Source organism: Ovis canadensis, chromosome 1, assembly GCF_042477335.2.
Source record: "Ovis canadensis isolate MfBH-ARS-UI-01 breed Bighorn chromosome 1, ARS-UI_OviCan_v2, whole genome shotgun sequence".
NCBI classification, from domain to species: Eukaryota; Metazoa; Chordata; class Mammalia; order Artiodactyla; family Bovidae; genus Ovis; species Ovis canadensis.
The window spans coordinates 193,481,343-193,498,581 of NC_091245.1; the positions used below are offsets into that span (position 1 = coordinate 193,481,343).

General features: G+C 37.1%; 1 protein-coding gene across 13 annotated transcripts in view; it reads right to left on the minus strand.

Moving 5' to 3' along the window:
• LRCH3 (leucine rich repeats and calponin homology domain containing 3) overlaps positions 1 to 17,239 on the minus strand; it is a 105,804-nt gene that overhangs the window by 11,807 nt on the left and 76,758 nt on the right. For 8 of the 13 annotated variants that reach the window (XM_069556461.1, XM_069556491.1, XM_069556465.1 and 5 more), the window contains 4 exons: positions 11,202 to 11,250; positions 10,303 to 10,410; positions 8,600 to 8,718; positions 7,905 to 8,042 (listed from right to left, as the gene is read on the minus strand). In XM_069556461.1, coding sequence (XP_069412562.1) covers positions 7,905 to 8,042; positions 8,600 to 8,718; positions 10,303 to 10,410; positions 11,202 to 11,250 — 414 coding nt within the window. Of the gene's footprint in view, positions 1 to 7,904; positions 8,043 to 8,599; positions 8,719 to 10,302; positions 10,411 to 11,201; positions 11,251 to 14,863; positions 14,936 to 17,239 lie in introns of all 13 variants that reach the window. The other 5 variants (XM_069556481.1, XM_069556448.1, XM_069556420.1 and 2 more) reach the window with 1 other exon arrangement.

Below are 17,239 nucleotides of genomic sequence, written 5' to 3' on the forward strand. Positions count from 1 at the left end.
TATTTTTATAACCTACTAACACTTAAAAAAAAGGACCCTATTTTTAAAGCAAACGCCGTATATATATTTTTTGTGGTTGTTGTTTTTTAATAATTCTCGTGACTTTGTTTTTTCTTCTTCTTTTCTTTAATACTGTATTTTTGAAAATCCAGCCTCTACTCTAGATTTTTAATCTTTGCTTTTTGGTATTTGTTGTCAATTTTGTACATTTAAAAACCCAATCTTCAGTACCCAATTTTACCTGAGAGCGAGATTACTGGCTTGACCTCTCTCTCCTACTTAGGACTCTCCTTTCTCTCCACCAGGTTGTCTCTGTCTCTTCCCTCCCCCTCCTCTTTTCTACCCAACTCTGTGAATCTCTGTGTGTTCCAGACGGTGGAGAACACTTAGGGAACTGGTTACTGGCTGGATCTGTCTCTCTCCTTTTCATTTCCCTCTTTTATCCTCCTGGCTACCTCTGTCTACTTCCTCCCTCTCCTCTTCCCTGTATAACTCCGTGAACATCTCTGAGCGGTCCAGACTGTGGAGCATACATAAGGAAGTGATTACTGGATAGCTTGCTCTCTTCCTCTTTTGATCCCACCTCATCTCATTCCAGTCATCTCTAACTACCCCCTCCCTCTTCTCTTCTCCATGTAACTCAGTGAACCTCTCTGGGTGTCCCTCAATGTGGAGAAACTTTTCATCTTTAACCTAGATGTTTTATCAATGGTGCTGTATAGATGGAGAAGTCTAGAGGCTACTGTAAAAATACAACTATAAACCAGAAGCAGGAGGCTTAAGTCCAAATCCTGAGAACATCAGAGAACTCCTGAATCCAGGGAACATTAATCGATAGGAGCTCATCAAACGCCTCCATACCTACACTGAAACCAAGCACCACCCAAGGGCCAACAAGTTCCAGAGCAAGACATACCACGCAAATTCTCCAGCAACACAGGAACACACCCCTGAGCTTCAATATACAGGCAGCTTAAAGTTACTCCAAAACCACTGACATCTCATAACTCATTACTGGACACTTCATTGCACTCCAGAGAGAAGAAATCCAGCTCCACCCACCAGAACTCTGACACAAGCCTCCCTAACCAAGAAACCTTGACAAGCCACTGATACGACTCCACCCACAGCAAGGAAACTCCATAATAAAGAGAACTTCATAAATTCCCAGAATACAGAAAGGCCACCCCAAACGCAGCAATATAACCAAGATGAAGAGACAGAGGAATACCCAGCAGGTAAAGGAACAGGATAAATGCCCACCAAACAAAACAAAAGAGGAAGGGATAGAGAATCTACCTGAGAAAGAATTCCGAATAATGATAGTGAAAATGATCCAAAATCTTGAAATTAAAATGGAATCACAGATAAATAGCCTGGAGACAAGGATTGAGAAGATGCAAGAAAGGTTTAACAAGGACCTAGAAGAAATAAAAAAGAGTCAATAATAATGAATAATGCAATAAATGAGATCAGAAACACTCTGGAGGCAACAAATAGTACAATAACAGAGGCAGAAGATTGGATTAGTGAAGTAGAAGATAGAATGGTAGAAATAAATGAATCAGAGAGGAAAAAAGAAAAACGAATTAAAAGAAATAAGGACAATCCCAGAGACCTCCAGGACAATATGAAACGCTCCAACATTTGAATCACAGGAGTCCCAGAAGAAGAAGACAAAAAGAAAGACCATGAGAAAATACTTGAGGAGATAATAGTTGAAAACTTCCCTAAAATGGGGAAGGAAATAATCACCCAAGTCCAAGAAACCCAGAGAGTTCCAAACAGGATAAACCCAAGGTGAAACACCCCAAGACACATATTAATCAAATTAACAAAGATCAAACACAAAGAACAAATATTAAAAGCAGCAAGGGAAAAACAACAAATAACACACAAGGGGATTCCCATAAGGATAAGAGCTGATCTTTCAAGAGAAACTCTTCAGGCCAAGAGGGAATGCCAAGACATACTTAAAGTGATGAAAGAAAATAACCTACAGCCCAGATTACTGTACACAGCAAGGATCTCATTCAGATATGAAGGAGAAATCAAAAGCTTTACAGACAAGCAAAAGCTGAGGGAATTCAGCACCACCAAACCAGCTCTCTAACAAATGCTAAAGGATATTCTCTAGATAGGAAACACAAAAAGGGCATATAAACCTGAACCCAAAACAATAAAGTAAATGACAACAGGATTATACTTATCAATAATTACCTTAAACATAAATGGGTTGAATGCCCCAACCAAAAGACAAAGACTGGCTGAATGGATACAAAAACAAGACCCCTATATATGCTGCCTATAAGAGACCCACCTCAAAACAAGGGACACATACAGACTGAAAGTGAAGGGCTGGAAAAAGATATTCCACACAAATAGAGACCAAAAGAAAGCAGGAGTGGCAATACTCATATCCAATAAAATAGACTGTAAAACAAAGGCTGTGAAAAGAGACAAAGAAGGCCACTACCTAATGATCAAAGGATCAATCCAAGAAGAAGATATAACAATTATAAATATATATGCACCCAACATAGGAGCACCACAATATGTAAGACAAATGCTAACAAGTATGAAAGGGGAAATCAACAATAACACAATAATAGTGGGAGACTTTAATACCCTACTCACACCTATGGACAGATCCACTAAACAGAAAATTAACAAGGAAACACAAGCTTTAAATGATACAATAGACCAGTTAGACCTAATTGATATCTATAGGACATTTCACCCCAAAACAATGAATTTCACCTTTTTCTCAAGTGCTCACGGAACCTTCTCCAGGACAGATCACATCCTGGGCCATGAATCTAACCTTGATAAATTCAAAAAAATTGAAATCATTCCAAGCATCTTTTCTGACCATAATGCATTAAGATTAGATCTCAATTACAGGAGAAAAAACTATTAAAAATTCCAACATATGGAGGCTGAACAACTCGCTTCTGAATAACCAACAAATCACAGAAGAAATCGAAAAAGAAATCAAAATATGCATAGAAATGAATGAAAATGAAAACACAACAACCCAAAACCCATGGAACACTATAAAAGCAGTGCTAAGAGGAAAGTCCATAGCAATATAGGCATACCTCAAGAAACAAGAAAAAAGTCAAATAAATAACCTAACTCTACACCTAAAGCAACTAGAAAAGCAAGAAATGGAGAACCCCAGAGTTAGTAGAAGGAAATAAAATTAGGGCAGAAATAAATGCAAAAGAAACAAAAGAGACCATAGCAAAAATCAACAAAGCCAAAAGCTGGTTCTTTGAAAGGATAAATAAAATTGAAAAAACATTAGCCAGACTCATCAAGAAACAAAGGGAGAAAAATCAAATCAATAAAATTAGAAATGAAAATGGAGAGATCACAACAGACAACACAGAAATACAAAGGATCATAAGCGACTACTATCAGCAATTATATTCCAATAAAATGGACAATGTGGAAGAAATGGACAAATTGTTAGAAAAGCACAACTTTCCAAAACTGAACCAGGAAGAAATAGAAAATCTTAACAGACCCATCACAAGCACGGAAATTGAAACCGTAATCAGAAATCTTCCAGCAAACAACATTCCAGGTCCAGACGGCTTCACAGCTGAATTCTACCAAAAATTTAGAGAAGAACTAACATCTATCCTACTCAAACTATTCCAGAAAATTGCAGAGGAAGGTAAACTTCAAAACTCATTGTATGAGGCCACCATCACCCTAATACCAAAACCTGACAAAGATGCCACAAAAAAAACTACAGGCCAATATCACTGATGAACATAGATGCAAAAATCCTTAACAAAATTCCAGCAATCAGAATCCAACAACACATTAAAAAGATCATACACCATGACCAAGTGGGCTTTATCCCAGGGATGCAAGGATTCTTCAATATCCGCAAATCAATCAGTGTAATTCACCACATTAGCAAATTGAAAAATAAAAGCCATATGATTATCTCAATAGATGCAGAGAAGGCCTTTGACAAAATTTAACATCCATTTATGATAAAAACTCTCCAGAAAGCAGGAATAGAAGGAACATGCTGCTGCCGCTAAGTCGCTTCAGTTGTGTCCAACTCTGTGTGACCCCATAGACGGCAGCCCACCAGGCTCCCCCGTCCCTGGGATTCTCCAGGCAAGAACACTGGAGTGGGCTGCCATTTCCTTCTCCAATGCATGAAAGTGAAAAGTGAAAGTGAAGTCACTCAGTCGTGTCTGACTGTTAGTGACTCCACGGAACGTATCTCAACATAATAAAAGCTATATATGATAAACCCACAGCAAACATTATCCTCAATGGTGAAAAATTGAAAGTATTTCCCCTAAAGTCAGGAACAAGACAAGGGTGCCCACTTTTCACTGCTACTATTCAACATAGTTCTGGAAGTTTTGGCCACAGCTATCAGAGCAGAAAAACAAATAAAAGGAATCCAAATTGGAAAAGAAGAAGTAAAACTCTCACTGTTTGCAGATGACATAATCCTCTACATAGAAAACCCTAAAGACTCCACCAGAAAATTACTAGAGCTAATCAATGAATATAGTAAAGTTGCAGGATATAAAATCAACACACAGAAATCCCTTGCATTCCTATACACTAATAATGAGAAAATAGAAAAAGAAATTAAGGAAACAATTCCATTCACCACTGCAATGAAAAGAATAAAATATTTAGGAAAAAATCAAAGAGGACACTAATAGATGGAGAAATATACCATGTTCATGGATCAGAAGAATCAATATAGTGAAAATGAGTATACTACCTAAAGCAATCTACAGATTCAATGCAATCCCTATCAAGCTACCAGCAGTATTTTTCACAGACCTAGAACAAATAATTTCACAATTTGTATGGAAATACAAAAAACCTCGAATACCCAAAGCAATCTTGAGAAAGAAGAATGGAACTGGAGGAATCAACCTGGCTGACTTCAGGCTCTACTACAAAGCCACAGTCATCAAGACAGTATGGTACTGGCACAAAGACAGAAATATAGATCAATGAAACTAAATAGAAAGCCCAGAGATAAATCCACACACCTATGGACACCTTATCTTTGACAAAGCAGGCAAGAATATACAATGGATTAAAGACAATCTCTTTAACAAGTGGTGCTGGGAAAACTGGTCAACCACTTGTAAAAGAATGAAACTAGATCACTTTCTAACACCATACACAAAAATAAACTCAAAATGGATTAAAGATCTAAACATTTAAGACCAGAAACTATAAAACTTCTAGAGGAGAACACAGACAAAACACTCTCTGACATAAATCACAGCAGGATCCTCTATGATCCACCTCCCAGAATACTGGAAATAAAAGCAAAAATAAACAAATGGGACCTAATTACACTTAAAGCCTTCTGCACAACAAAGGAAACTATAAGTAAGGTAAAAAGACAGCCTTCGGAATGGGAGAAAATAATAGCAAATGAAGCAACTGACAAACAACTAATCTCAAAAATATACAAGCAACTCCTGCAGCTCAATTCCGGAAAAATAAACGACCCAATCGAAAAATGGGCCAAAGAACTAAATAGACATTTCTCCAAAGAAGACATACGGATGGCTAACAAACACATGAAAAGATGCTCAACATCACTCATTATCAGAGAAATGCAAATCAAAACCACAATGAGGTACCATCTCACACCAGTCAGAACGGCTGCAATCCAAAAGTCTACAAGCAATAAATGCTGGAGAAGGTGTGGAGAAAAGGGAACCCTCTTACACTGTTGGTGGGAATGCAAACTAGTATAGCCACTATGGAGAACAGTGTGGAGATTCCTTAAAAAATTGCAAATAGAACTGCCTTATGACCCAGCAATCCCACTCCTGGGCATACACACCAAGGAAACCAGAATTAAAGACACACGTGTACCCCAATGTTCATCGCAGCACTGTTTATAATAGCCAGGACATGGAAGCAACCTAGATGTCCATCAGCAGATGAATGGATAAGAAAGCTGTGGTACATATACACAATGGAGTATTACACAGCCGTTAAAAAGAATACATTTGAATCAGTTCTAATGAGGTGGATGAAACTGGAGCCTATTATACAGAGTGAAGTAAGCCAGAAAGAAAAACACCAATACAGTATACTAACACATATATATGGAATTTAGAAAGATGGTAATGATAACCCTGTATGTGAGATAACAAAAGAGACACAGATGTATAGCATGGACTTTCAGACTCTGTGGGAGAGGGAGAGGGTGCGATGATTTGGGAGAATGGCATTGAAACATGTATACTATCATGTCAGAAATGAATTGCCAGTCTGTGTTCGATACAGGATACAGGATGCTTGGGGCTGGTGTATTGGGATGATCCAGAGAGATGATATGGGGTGGGAGGTGGGAGGCGGGTTCAGGATTGGGAACTCATGTACACCTGTGGTAGATTCATGTCAATGTATGGCAAAACCAATACAGTATTGTAAAGCAAAATAAAGTAAAAATAAAAAATTTTTAAAAAAATGAAATAAAAAACATTGTTTCTCAGTTGACAGAAACTAGGAAGAATGCAAAGTATGAATAAGCCCTTCCCTTTCTGGCACTGCCAAATAGCATGCCAATTCCTATTCTCTCAATCACCACCTCAGGACCCCAAACCAAGTCTTTCAAGTCTTGGAAGCATAGTTGACTTGGCAGTACTGTTACTCCTCTTTGTCTTTTCTATACAAAGCTGAAAGCCTGTTTTCTGAGGTCACTAAATAAAAATTGGCCACCTATGTTCTTTAGAAGCAAATGCATGACTCTATTTTTGGATGTGCTAGAAGGAAAAGGGCCATATCAGTCTCCTGGGACCTTGGTAACAAAGCAGCTTTTATAATTAGAATAAAAGGTCCTTGAGAGGCTTAAAGGATTTGCATCTGGAGAGGCAGCAAGATGAATATCCAGAGTGGCAATCCAGAGGCCTGGATACAACTGCAGTAAGACTAAAGGATTTGTATCAGGAAGCCATGTGCTAAATAACAACAAATGACCAGAAAATGAGATTCTGAAAAGGTTAGACACTGCTAAGCATGTTACAAATGCTCAGTATCCATTCAGACTCATCAAAAGAGATGTTACAACATCAAGTAATAATCAATGCAATGTGGAAACCTTGATTATATCCTGCTGTGTGTCTGTGTATTGGTGAGGGCAGAGGAGGCAGAACAGCCATGAAAAGATATTCTTGGAACAACTGGGGATATGCAACAACTGGGGATAACCTGTAAATGCTACTGGTGTCTCATTCAGTGTCTCTACTCAGCCTGTGCATCTATCCTCCTTTCCTATCCCCACTCCCTGCTGGCTGTTAAGGGCTCATAGCTGTCTCTTCTCAGTTTCAGGCTGATCCCACAGGGAGCTCTGTGAATGAATCATATCCCACTCCCACCAACAGGGTCTAGCGCCCACATCCTACAATCCCTGGCTTCAAGCTATGGGTAAGAGCAAAGTGGCCTAGGACATTCTCAGAAATATTTAGGGGTAAGGTGTTATTCCTTTAATATGTCATGATCTTCCTTAGCTTTTTAATCTCGGAATACTATGTCCAGGATGACGTTCTCCCTCTCTGTAATGCTGACAAATTTCTACTCATACTTAAAGAATTAGTTCAAATTTTACCTCCTCCTCTGCTGGCAAGGCTTTCCTGAACTTTCCAGGCAGCGCTGAAGTGGTCCCTTTTTTGTATTCCCATAGCACACTTCTGACACAACTCTTTTATAACAGCACACAGATTTAAGTTACTGTTTACAGGCCTGTTTTTTCTCTAGCAGAAGTAAGACTCAGAAGGCAGGGGCTAGACTCTATTCATATTTGTATCCTTAGCACTTACATAATGCCTGCCTCTTAACAAATGTCTGGTGAAAAGCCAACTTTTTTTAAGCATTAAACTTACTACAGCTGGTGAGGGAACGTGAATGCTTGGGACAGATCGAGGCCGCACATGATTGGCTAAATGGCAAAGAACGACACCATCGGTTAGAGCTGCTCCAAGATCACAAGGCAGAGATACCTTCAACCGGTACTCAATATGCTAAAAATCAAGATAAAAAGCAAATAACTTAAGTACCACAATCTCTTATTTTATCTTTCTATCCTAAGTCAATAATTTCAGGAGACCCAATGTTATATACACACATATACATATATACGTGTATGGTCAATGTATGTATGTACGTATGGCAGTCAGGTGACAGTGCTGCCAAGTTCCACAACAGAATCCATTTCCAATTTTCTGATTAAAAAACAAAAAACTAGATCAATTTTAAAATAAACACTACATATGATGTAAGTGTGGTATGTATATGTGCACATATACATTAATTTTATTAAATCTAACAAGATTTCTTTACATTGAAGCAGAAAAAAAATTTTACATAAGTAGGGCCAGGGGTTGAGCTTTATGAAGTAACCCATCTCATTTTCCTAGTAGATAGCTGAAAAAATTCATCACACAATGGGCATCACAGCACACAATGGACAGTTGTTGATTCTATTAAAAATGTGTAAGTCAAATGAAAAAGTGATGCCTGGATCATGGGTTATAGCAATATCACTTAAAAACGTTTAACTCAAAGGCAATGTATATACTTTCCGTAGTTGATCTATTAATTCTAGCTCTTCTTCTCTCTGTCTTGAATTCTGTCTTGTTACCGGATCTTTCAAATCAGTGGTTGGTACAGAAGATGAAAGGAGGGGTGAAGCATGACCTAAAAAATATTGATATGTGAGACAGAAAAGCAACTGCTAGTGTTGCAAAAATACTCAGATCCGCCCAATCAGTTTCCTTGAAAGTAGAGAACTTTTTACATCTGTATTGCCTTTTTAAAAAAAGGTTTTTATAATGGAAATTTTAAAATATGCACAATAATAGGGAGAATAGTATGAAAAACTACCAAATGTCCGTTATCCATTGGGCTCAACTATTTTGTGTTTGATCACATCCATTTAAAAATGTTTTTATTGAATATCACACCTCCGAAAATTACACAAATCATAAGCAAAGAGCTCTCAATAAATTATCATCACAAAGCAGACACAAGCAAGTCAATAAATGGAAAATTACCAACACCCAGGAGACTCTCTCCTGTTCTCTGCCCATTGGTACCCAAGAGTTATTTCTAACACCATGGGTTCTAACTATGTAAACTTCCTGGCTTCTAATACCACAGATTAGTTTGTCCATTTTTGAACTTTCTATAAATAAAACCATATTATATGTGTGTATGCTTTTGGGTTTGGCATCTTTTTGATCAACATTATAAGATTTATTCACATTGTTGTATGTATTACCTTGTTCATTTTCATTGCCTATTTGGTATCCTATTGTACAAATATACCATAATTATTTATCCATTGTATTGCTGTTGATGGACATTCAGTTTGGGGCTATTATGAATAACATTGCTATGAATATTTTTGAACATATCTTTTGGTATAGATATTACATGTTTCAGAAAGCAAAGCTGCTACTCACAGGATACATCGGATTGGCCAAATGTTTGTTCAATAAAGTTCTTCATGAAAATGAAAATTTTCTTTTATTTTTATCTAAAACCAAGTGAACTACCTGACGAACTCAACAAGTATTCAGCATTAGCAGATAATGTAAGCAGTTTTCTATGCTAATTTAGAGTCCCACCAGCAGCACAACTCTGGTTTGAGTTTAAATCTCACTGTATCTAACCAGTTACATTAACAGTAATTTTGGGAGTGAAATGTCTGTTTCCACATTTAGGTAACTTCTTTGGGGATCAGCAGAGATTTGTCATATTAACTAAAAACCATGAGACTAAGTAGATCTGCTTTTAAATTACTGATTCATTTCTTTAACAATATAGACAGCTTTTACCAATGGAAAAATCTAATAGGACGTTATAGGGAGAAGAGACATTCATTCCCTGAAGCCCTAAAAGAGTATTTTTTTTGTTCAAACACTATAATCTGCTTTTACGTGATACTAAGAAACTTTCTGAACAAAATGAATTTGAGCAAGATTAAGATTCTCTTCCTTTAATGTCACTGAGATCACAGACAAATGCAGGGCTTAAAACTTTGTCCCAGTGACACCAAAGGGTAGAAGTTTATTATTGTTTTTTGTTTTTGCTTGGCCACACCACACAGGTTGCAGGATCTTAGTTCCCTGACCACGGATTGAACCTGGGCCCTGGCAGTGAGAGCACTGAGTCCTAACCATTGGATTGCCAAGGGGAGAAATTTAAAAGCATGTTAGCAGTTAATGTCATTGTATAACCATCTCCTCCCCTATCCCTCTTTTAGTCACTACCACCTACCTTTATTTGTTTCTGTCCTGACAGCTCCTCGGAAAAGGAAGCTTTCAGGGCGCTGGGGCTGGTTTTTCTGGATAGCAGCAGGAAAAGAATACGCAGAGGAATGATGAGCTGAATCAGCATGGAAAAGCAAAATAAAATTAAAGGAGATGGAAAAAAATTAAATATAATAATAGACATGACCAAAGTTCAATAAATGATAAATGAAAAAGAAATGTTAAATGTTGCAATGATATAAAATAATAATTTTGTTTATTAATAGAAAAATCTGGTACAGAAAAGTAACCCTGAAAACAGGAGGGCTGTTTGTATGTGTTTTTATTTTTCAGGCCACGCCACATGGCTTGTGGAGTCTCAGTTCCCCAATCAGGGATTGAAACCAGACCACGGCAGTGAAAGCCCGGAATCCTAACCACTAGGCCACCAGGGAATTCCCTGTTCGTTTGAATCTTTCACTGTGGTGCACGGACTCTAGTTGTGGTATGCGGGCTTAGCTGCTCCACGACATGTGGGATCTTAGTTCTCCAACCGGGGATGAAACCTACATGCTCTGCTTTGAAAGGTGGATTCTTAACTAGTGGACCACCAGTGAAGTTTCATGTATGCATTTTTAACTGTCATGTTATTCTTGGTGAATCAATAAAGACAGAATGAATGTTAATATATTAAATAGTCTTGTGCCAACCTACAGCCCTGCTAGCAAATACTCATTTTTTTGTAGCAAAAGGCTGAGTAGCTAAACAACCACTTGAATTAAAAAATGAAAAATGTGCAGGGCTCCCATATTTGTGCCTGATTTCTCAGAAAAGGAAGCCACTGCCATCTAAGAAGGAATTTATCAGGAAAATCCTGGTAAAGAATTATAATCAGGATGTGGTTAACTGTACTTTTGTGTCTATTACCTGTTTCTGTTGTAGGTGAATTTGATACAGCATTAGATCTGTCATCATTCTGTGGAGAAATAAATACATCAATACTTATTATTCAAGAAGAGGTACTTTCCACAGTTGTGGTAACTTAAGGATTATAAAAGAAAAAAATCATGCAACTCGATTCAAAATGAAATTTAGAAATGAGAATTTGGTATAATAAATTAATTTTGAATATTTTTTAATGCCAAATCTCTTACTTGGTTCTAGAGAGTATAAGATTTAAGTAACACATTCTCTAAAGATAGTCCTATTATGTAACAGGTCTTTCCTAAGACTGTAAAAAATTAAATCATCCTAAGGCAGAAAATTTTATTGGGAAATGTATAGGAGAGAATAAAATTTTATTTTACAATAGTGTTTTTCTGGGATACTTTCTAAAGTATTTCTCCTCTACTCCTCAAATAATGTTTTAAGAAAGAGTAATGAAGGTTTCTTCATTTCAGCTAGGAAATAAGATGGTGCAAGATGATAGCTGTATTTTGGGACTAGTATTTGAATCTAAGATCTTTTTAATTTATTGACCAAAGGAACTATAAAGGAGAGAGAAGTAGCTCAACTGGTATAACGTATACCTAAAAAAAGGGACTGGAGTTAAGCTAATTAAAAAAGAAGTATTGGTTAGCTGGGTTAAAGATATTAAAGACATGGCAGAGAAACATGGTAAAATCAACAAAAGCCAGAATTAACAAGTTTTTCAGGACTTGATATCAAGTTATATTCAATGATTAATGAATTGTACTCAATAATTTATGGTAACTGAGACATTTTTGAACAGAATGACTTTAAAACACACACATACACATATACACACTCCCATGCTTTATTCTCCCTTTTGGGTTTCAGTATTTGCAGAAATCTTTTATCTCAAATTGCAGTTGGGTAGGTGAAATTAATGATGAAAGGAAATTTTAACTGCTATAAATAAACAGAAGCCATGCTGTTGAGAAAATTCCTGGAATGATCTGAAAAACAATTCTGAGGTAATGATTCCTTGATTTGATACTCTCAGGCCAAGAATTAAGACTTAAAAAGTAAGCTGCATTCTTGAGTGAAGAACTGTATCACATCTTCATTAGTGAAAAAGACAACATGTTCATCAAGTATAATGATGCCAGTAAACAAAGTTTAGGATGCTGAGAAGAAATGGGAATTTAAATAACAAGTTTAAAGTAAGAGCAACAGGCACTAGTAAAGGGAATGAACAGGCAAGTGAGGCAAAAGCTGGATATCTTTGTAAGAGAACAAAAGACTATCCTTATCTTCAAAGAATATGAGATAGGAAGGAGAAAGCTAGTTAGCTCAACAAAGACCTACTGAAGGACCAATGGTACAAACTGAAAAACGTAAGTAGAGATTATTCCAGATACAGAGGGAAAGAAAAATTTAAAAAGACCTATTACTGTGAGATAGATTAGAAACTTTTAACACATTTAGGAATAAAATGATAAAGTTAATAGGCAACTCTACTAGATAAGGATCATGGCACTTGGTCCCATCACTTCATGGCAAACAGAGGGGGAAACACTGGAAACAGTGACAGACTTTATTTTTGGGGGCTCCAAAATCACTGCAGATAGTGACTGCAGTCATGAAATTAAAAGACGCTTGCTCCTAGGAAGAAATGTTATGACCAACCTGGACGGCATATTAAAAAGCAGAGACATTACTTTGCCAACAAAGGTCCATCTAGTCAAAGCTATGGTTTTTCCAGTAGTCATGTATGGATGTGAGAGTAGGACCATAAAGAAAGCTGAGCGCCGAAGAATTGATGCTTTTGAACTGTGGTGTTGGAGAAGACTCTAGTGAGTCCCTTACACAGCAAGGAGACCCAACCAGTCCATCCTAAAGGAAATAAATCCTGAATATTCAGTGGAAGGACTGATGTTAAAGCTGAAACTCCAATACTTCACCCACCTGATGCGAAGAACTGACTCATTTGAAAAGACCCTGATGCTGAGAAAGACTGAAGGTGACAGGAGAAGGGGATGACAGAGGATGAGATAGTTGGATGGCATCACCAACTCAATGGACGTGAGTCTGAGTAAACTCTGGGAGTTGATGACGGACAGGGAAGCCTGGCGTGCTGCAGTCCATGGCATTGCAAAGAGTTGGACACGATTGAGCAACTGAACTGAACTAGATAAGGAAGAGCTAAAACACATTCCACTGAATGGCAGCAAATCTTCTCACCTCCAGAAGTACCAAAAGATAACATACAGTTGGGTGTAATGAAAAACAAAGCCAGACTAGAGGGGACTTATAAAATGGGGACTTTTAAAATATGTTTTTATTGAAACTGTAAATCTAACTGATTTGCACTCCACTATACTAAAATACTTAGCTCAAACCATGCTGATAGCCTTACTGTAACAAATTAACTTTTCTCTTATATACCTTCCTTGAAATTTTGAAAACAGTCCCTCAGATAATTTTCTGTGTTGTTCAAATAAGGAATGTACTGAGAAAGGCGAACAAAAGGGTAATACAGAAGAGCATTAGAAAGTTTTTTCAGAAGTCATTCAGGTATGAGTAGTTTCAGTAAGAAACAGAAAGAAGGTTTATCAGGTTTACAGATGTAAGCTGGGGTTAGCATCTGGAAGGACATGACTTGAGATTCTGAAGTATTCTGGTAAGCTAGAAAATTTTAAATGTTCACAAATAAAAATTAAGCAGGAAAACAAGATACAATATTTAGAAATTATTATCATTTAGGAGTATAATTAAAACATTTGAGAATTACAGTGGGTACTGAGTAAAATGAACACTGAAAAGGAAAACCCCAACCTAACACTCAGGTAGAGATGTGAATAACCCTGGTTTCATGCTCAGCACCATGTGGGCTCTAATGAGGGGGACCATGGAGTCAAACGGAGGTGGAGAACTTGTGAAAGTCCGTAAGGACAAACAGGCTAGGAAAGGTACATAAAAGGGCCAAAGCTTAATTTACAGAGAAGACAAGGGAGGCATCATAATAATTTCCAATTATAAAGATTCCCCTACATAAGAACTACTAAATAACTAGAAAATCTCCACTCTGAAAAGAAAAGAAGAAACAGGCGAGGTGTAAATCACAGGAGGACAGATATAAGTTAGATAAGGAGAGGACCTGGTTGACAATGAGGATTATTAATCATTTATGTATCAAATGATAATAAGCATGGAATTATCATCCTTAGAGGGAAGCCTTCAAAAAATAAACCACCACAGGTTTTTAATTTAGACTTACACATGATCTCCTCTGTAACTTCTTACTTAAGCACAAAAGCAGCCATAGACACATGGGAGTGGCTGTGTGTCAATCAAACAGAAACAGGTGGCCTAGGGACCATAGCTTACTGACCCCTACTATAAAAGGGTTTTAGCAGGGAACAGTCTCCCAGTTTGGGAGACTGGGACTCAAGTTATTTCGCATGCACTTAGCCAACAGAGTTAATTCAAATAAAAACTCATGATCAAAGTAAAATAGTAACAAAGTTACAAAGTAAACTCATGATCAAAAAATTCGTTGATAATAAAATTAGAATACTTCAAGTAAAATCTCAATGTAAATAATTAATGAAGGCTCTATGTTTCTGGCATAATAAAACTTGCAAAAGTTCCTGGTAAATTACAATAACGAGATGTACTGATACCTGAAGAGGCCTGAAGGCAGAAGCATGAGGCAGGGTAGCAGCATAACCCACTTGATTCACACCTGACAGCGACTAAATTGCAAAAGAAAAAGAGAAGAAACAGAAGGCAGCATTTACGTTAGCAAAATGTCAGGCAGGCAGGCAGGCAGGCAGGCAGATCTTCTCAGTAAAAGCAGAAAAGGAAAGGTCACTGAGAAACTTTCGAATGGTTCACTAAGACATTGACAGGGCAGAAAGAGAACACCTGGGAGAAAAGGCCTGTGATTTAACACAGTTTCTCCACCTTTAATTCAACTATTTCAATACCCCATACCACATTAATCAAGAAGTGAAAGACATGATTTAACAGAGAAATAAAATAGAACATAATTTTTTTTAATAGCAAAACAGCCTTAGAAACAAATGAGTCCTGTGCTATTCCTATAGCAGGGGAAACAAATCGAGTCAAAGAGTTCGTTTTAACTGACCAGAACTGGCATGAATAAGGGCAGTATTTTAATATTAATCCAAATTGGATTTATTATAATTCAGTTTAATGGCTCTGGTGTGAGATGCCAGGATATAAGGGTTTTGCATCACACCTTAAGGATAAACCAGCATTTCATTTCTGCTTCTGTCAAAGTCCAAATGACCTCTAAAACATACAATTTTCCATTTGTTTGAATCTTTTATCCTTTCACCAATCTATGAATACATACAACTAGTTAAATATATTAGAGATACTGTTATAATCTATTATATAGAATTTTATAGATAAAAGTTGTTTAAAACATGACAATTTTTTTTTTTACTGGTGGGGAATGGAAATCAGAGAAGATAAGACTTTCACAAAGGGTGCTTGGGTGGGATTTTACTTGTTAAAAATGCCAAAGGCTTAAAGATATTAAAGTCTTTCTAAGTTAAATAATTTAAAAAAATTAAACTATGATCACAAATACCTGAATCATGGGATAAATGAACAGGAACACAAGTGGTATTTAGAAAAAGGTAAGATGATCAATAAAATAAATACAACTATAATTTTAATGAGCTGATAGATAGCAATGTTTATTTCACGTGTGCAAAAATAAAAGCACGTAATACTCACAGTAACATTATCTATCTTAAGGTAGAAAAAAGTGAAAAAAGAAATGTACAAGAACAGACTGTGACAGCAGTCTTACATTTTATATGCTTTTACTTGTTTAGATTTCCTGGGCTTCCTTATAATCAAATGGACTTGAATTACTGTCAATCTCAAGTATGTCCTGTGTGTTTAGTCACAGTCATGTCTGACTCTGAGATCCCACAGACTGTAGCCCACCAGCCTCCTCTGTCCATGGGGATTTTCCAGGAAAGACTACTGGAGCGGTTTGCCATGTTCTCCTCCAGGGGAGCTTCCCAACCCAGGGACTGAATGCCGGGGATCAAACGCAGGTCTCCCACATTGCAGGCAGATCGTGTGAGCTACCAGGGAAGCCCAATCAAGTATAAAAAGGCTAAACGGCACTTTGTTGGCAAAGGAGGAAAAAGTGAATGGAGAGAAGAGGAAGTGAAATGAGTCCAAATCTTTGCTAGTATCTAGCACTAAGTTGGCAAAGAAGGAAAAAAGGAATGGCGAGAAGAGGAAGTGAAATGAGTCTAGATACTTGCTAGTATCTAGAGATGGGCTAGACATAGATATAATATATACGAAAGCAACAAAGCCTGAAGGGCAACCATAAAAGAATGTTAGTGTAACAGATATTAAACATTTCTAATACTTATGTCAAATCCCATATTTCAAGGTCTTTAAATCAAATTCAACATTTACTTGCTGTATCATCAGACCTTCTCATCATGAAACTATTTTTTTTGACAACTTTTTCTTTTTATCCTGACTGTGATTTTATTTTTTTATTTTGGCCACACCATGCAACTTGCAGGATCTTAGTTCCCTAGACTGAACCTGGGCCACTGTAGTGAAAACACCTAATTGTAACCACTTGACTACCTTAACAAATGAGCAATTATTACACGTAAAGAATACATAAAACTTCCAAATTATTCAGGAATTACTTATTAGTAATTAATAACTAATATATCCCAGGAATTATGATAGGGATTGAGTACACATAGGTAAATGCAACAAAGAATATCCCCATGCCCATGAAACTTATAATCTAACAGTCTATTGTTGGGGGAGGGATATAAGAAACAATAAACTCCCACCTAAAAGTACAATGAAGATGAGTAACAGTGGAGAACTGATTTGGGGTTAAGCAGTGTTGCAAAGGTCATTTTAAGGATGTGACATTTAAGTTGACACCAGATAGATCAGTAGGAGTCAACCAAGGGGTATATGGAGGGAATGAGAGACACTGCACGCAGATGGAACAGCATTTGTAAAGATCCTGA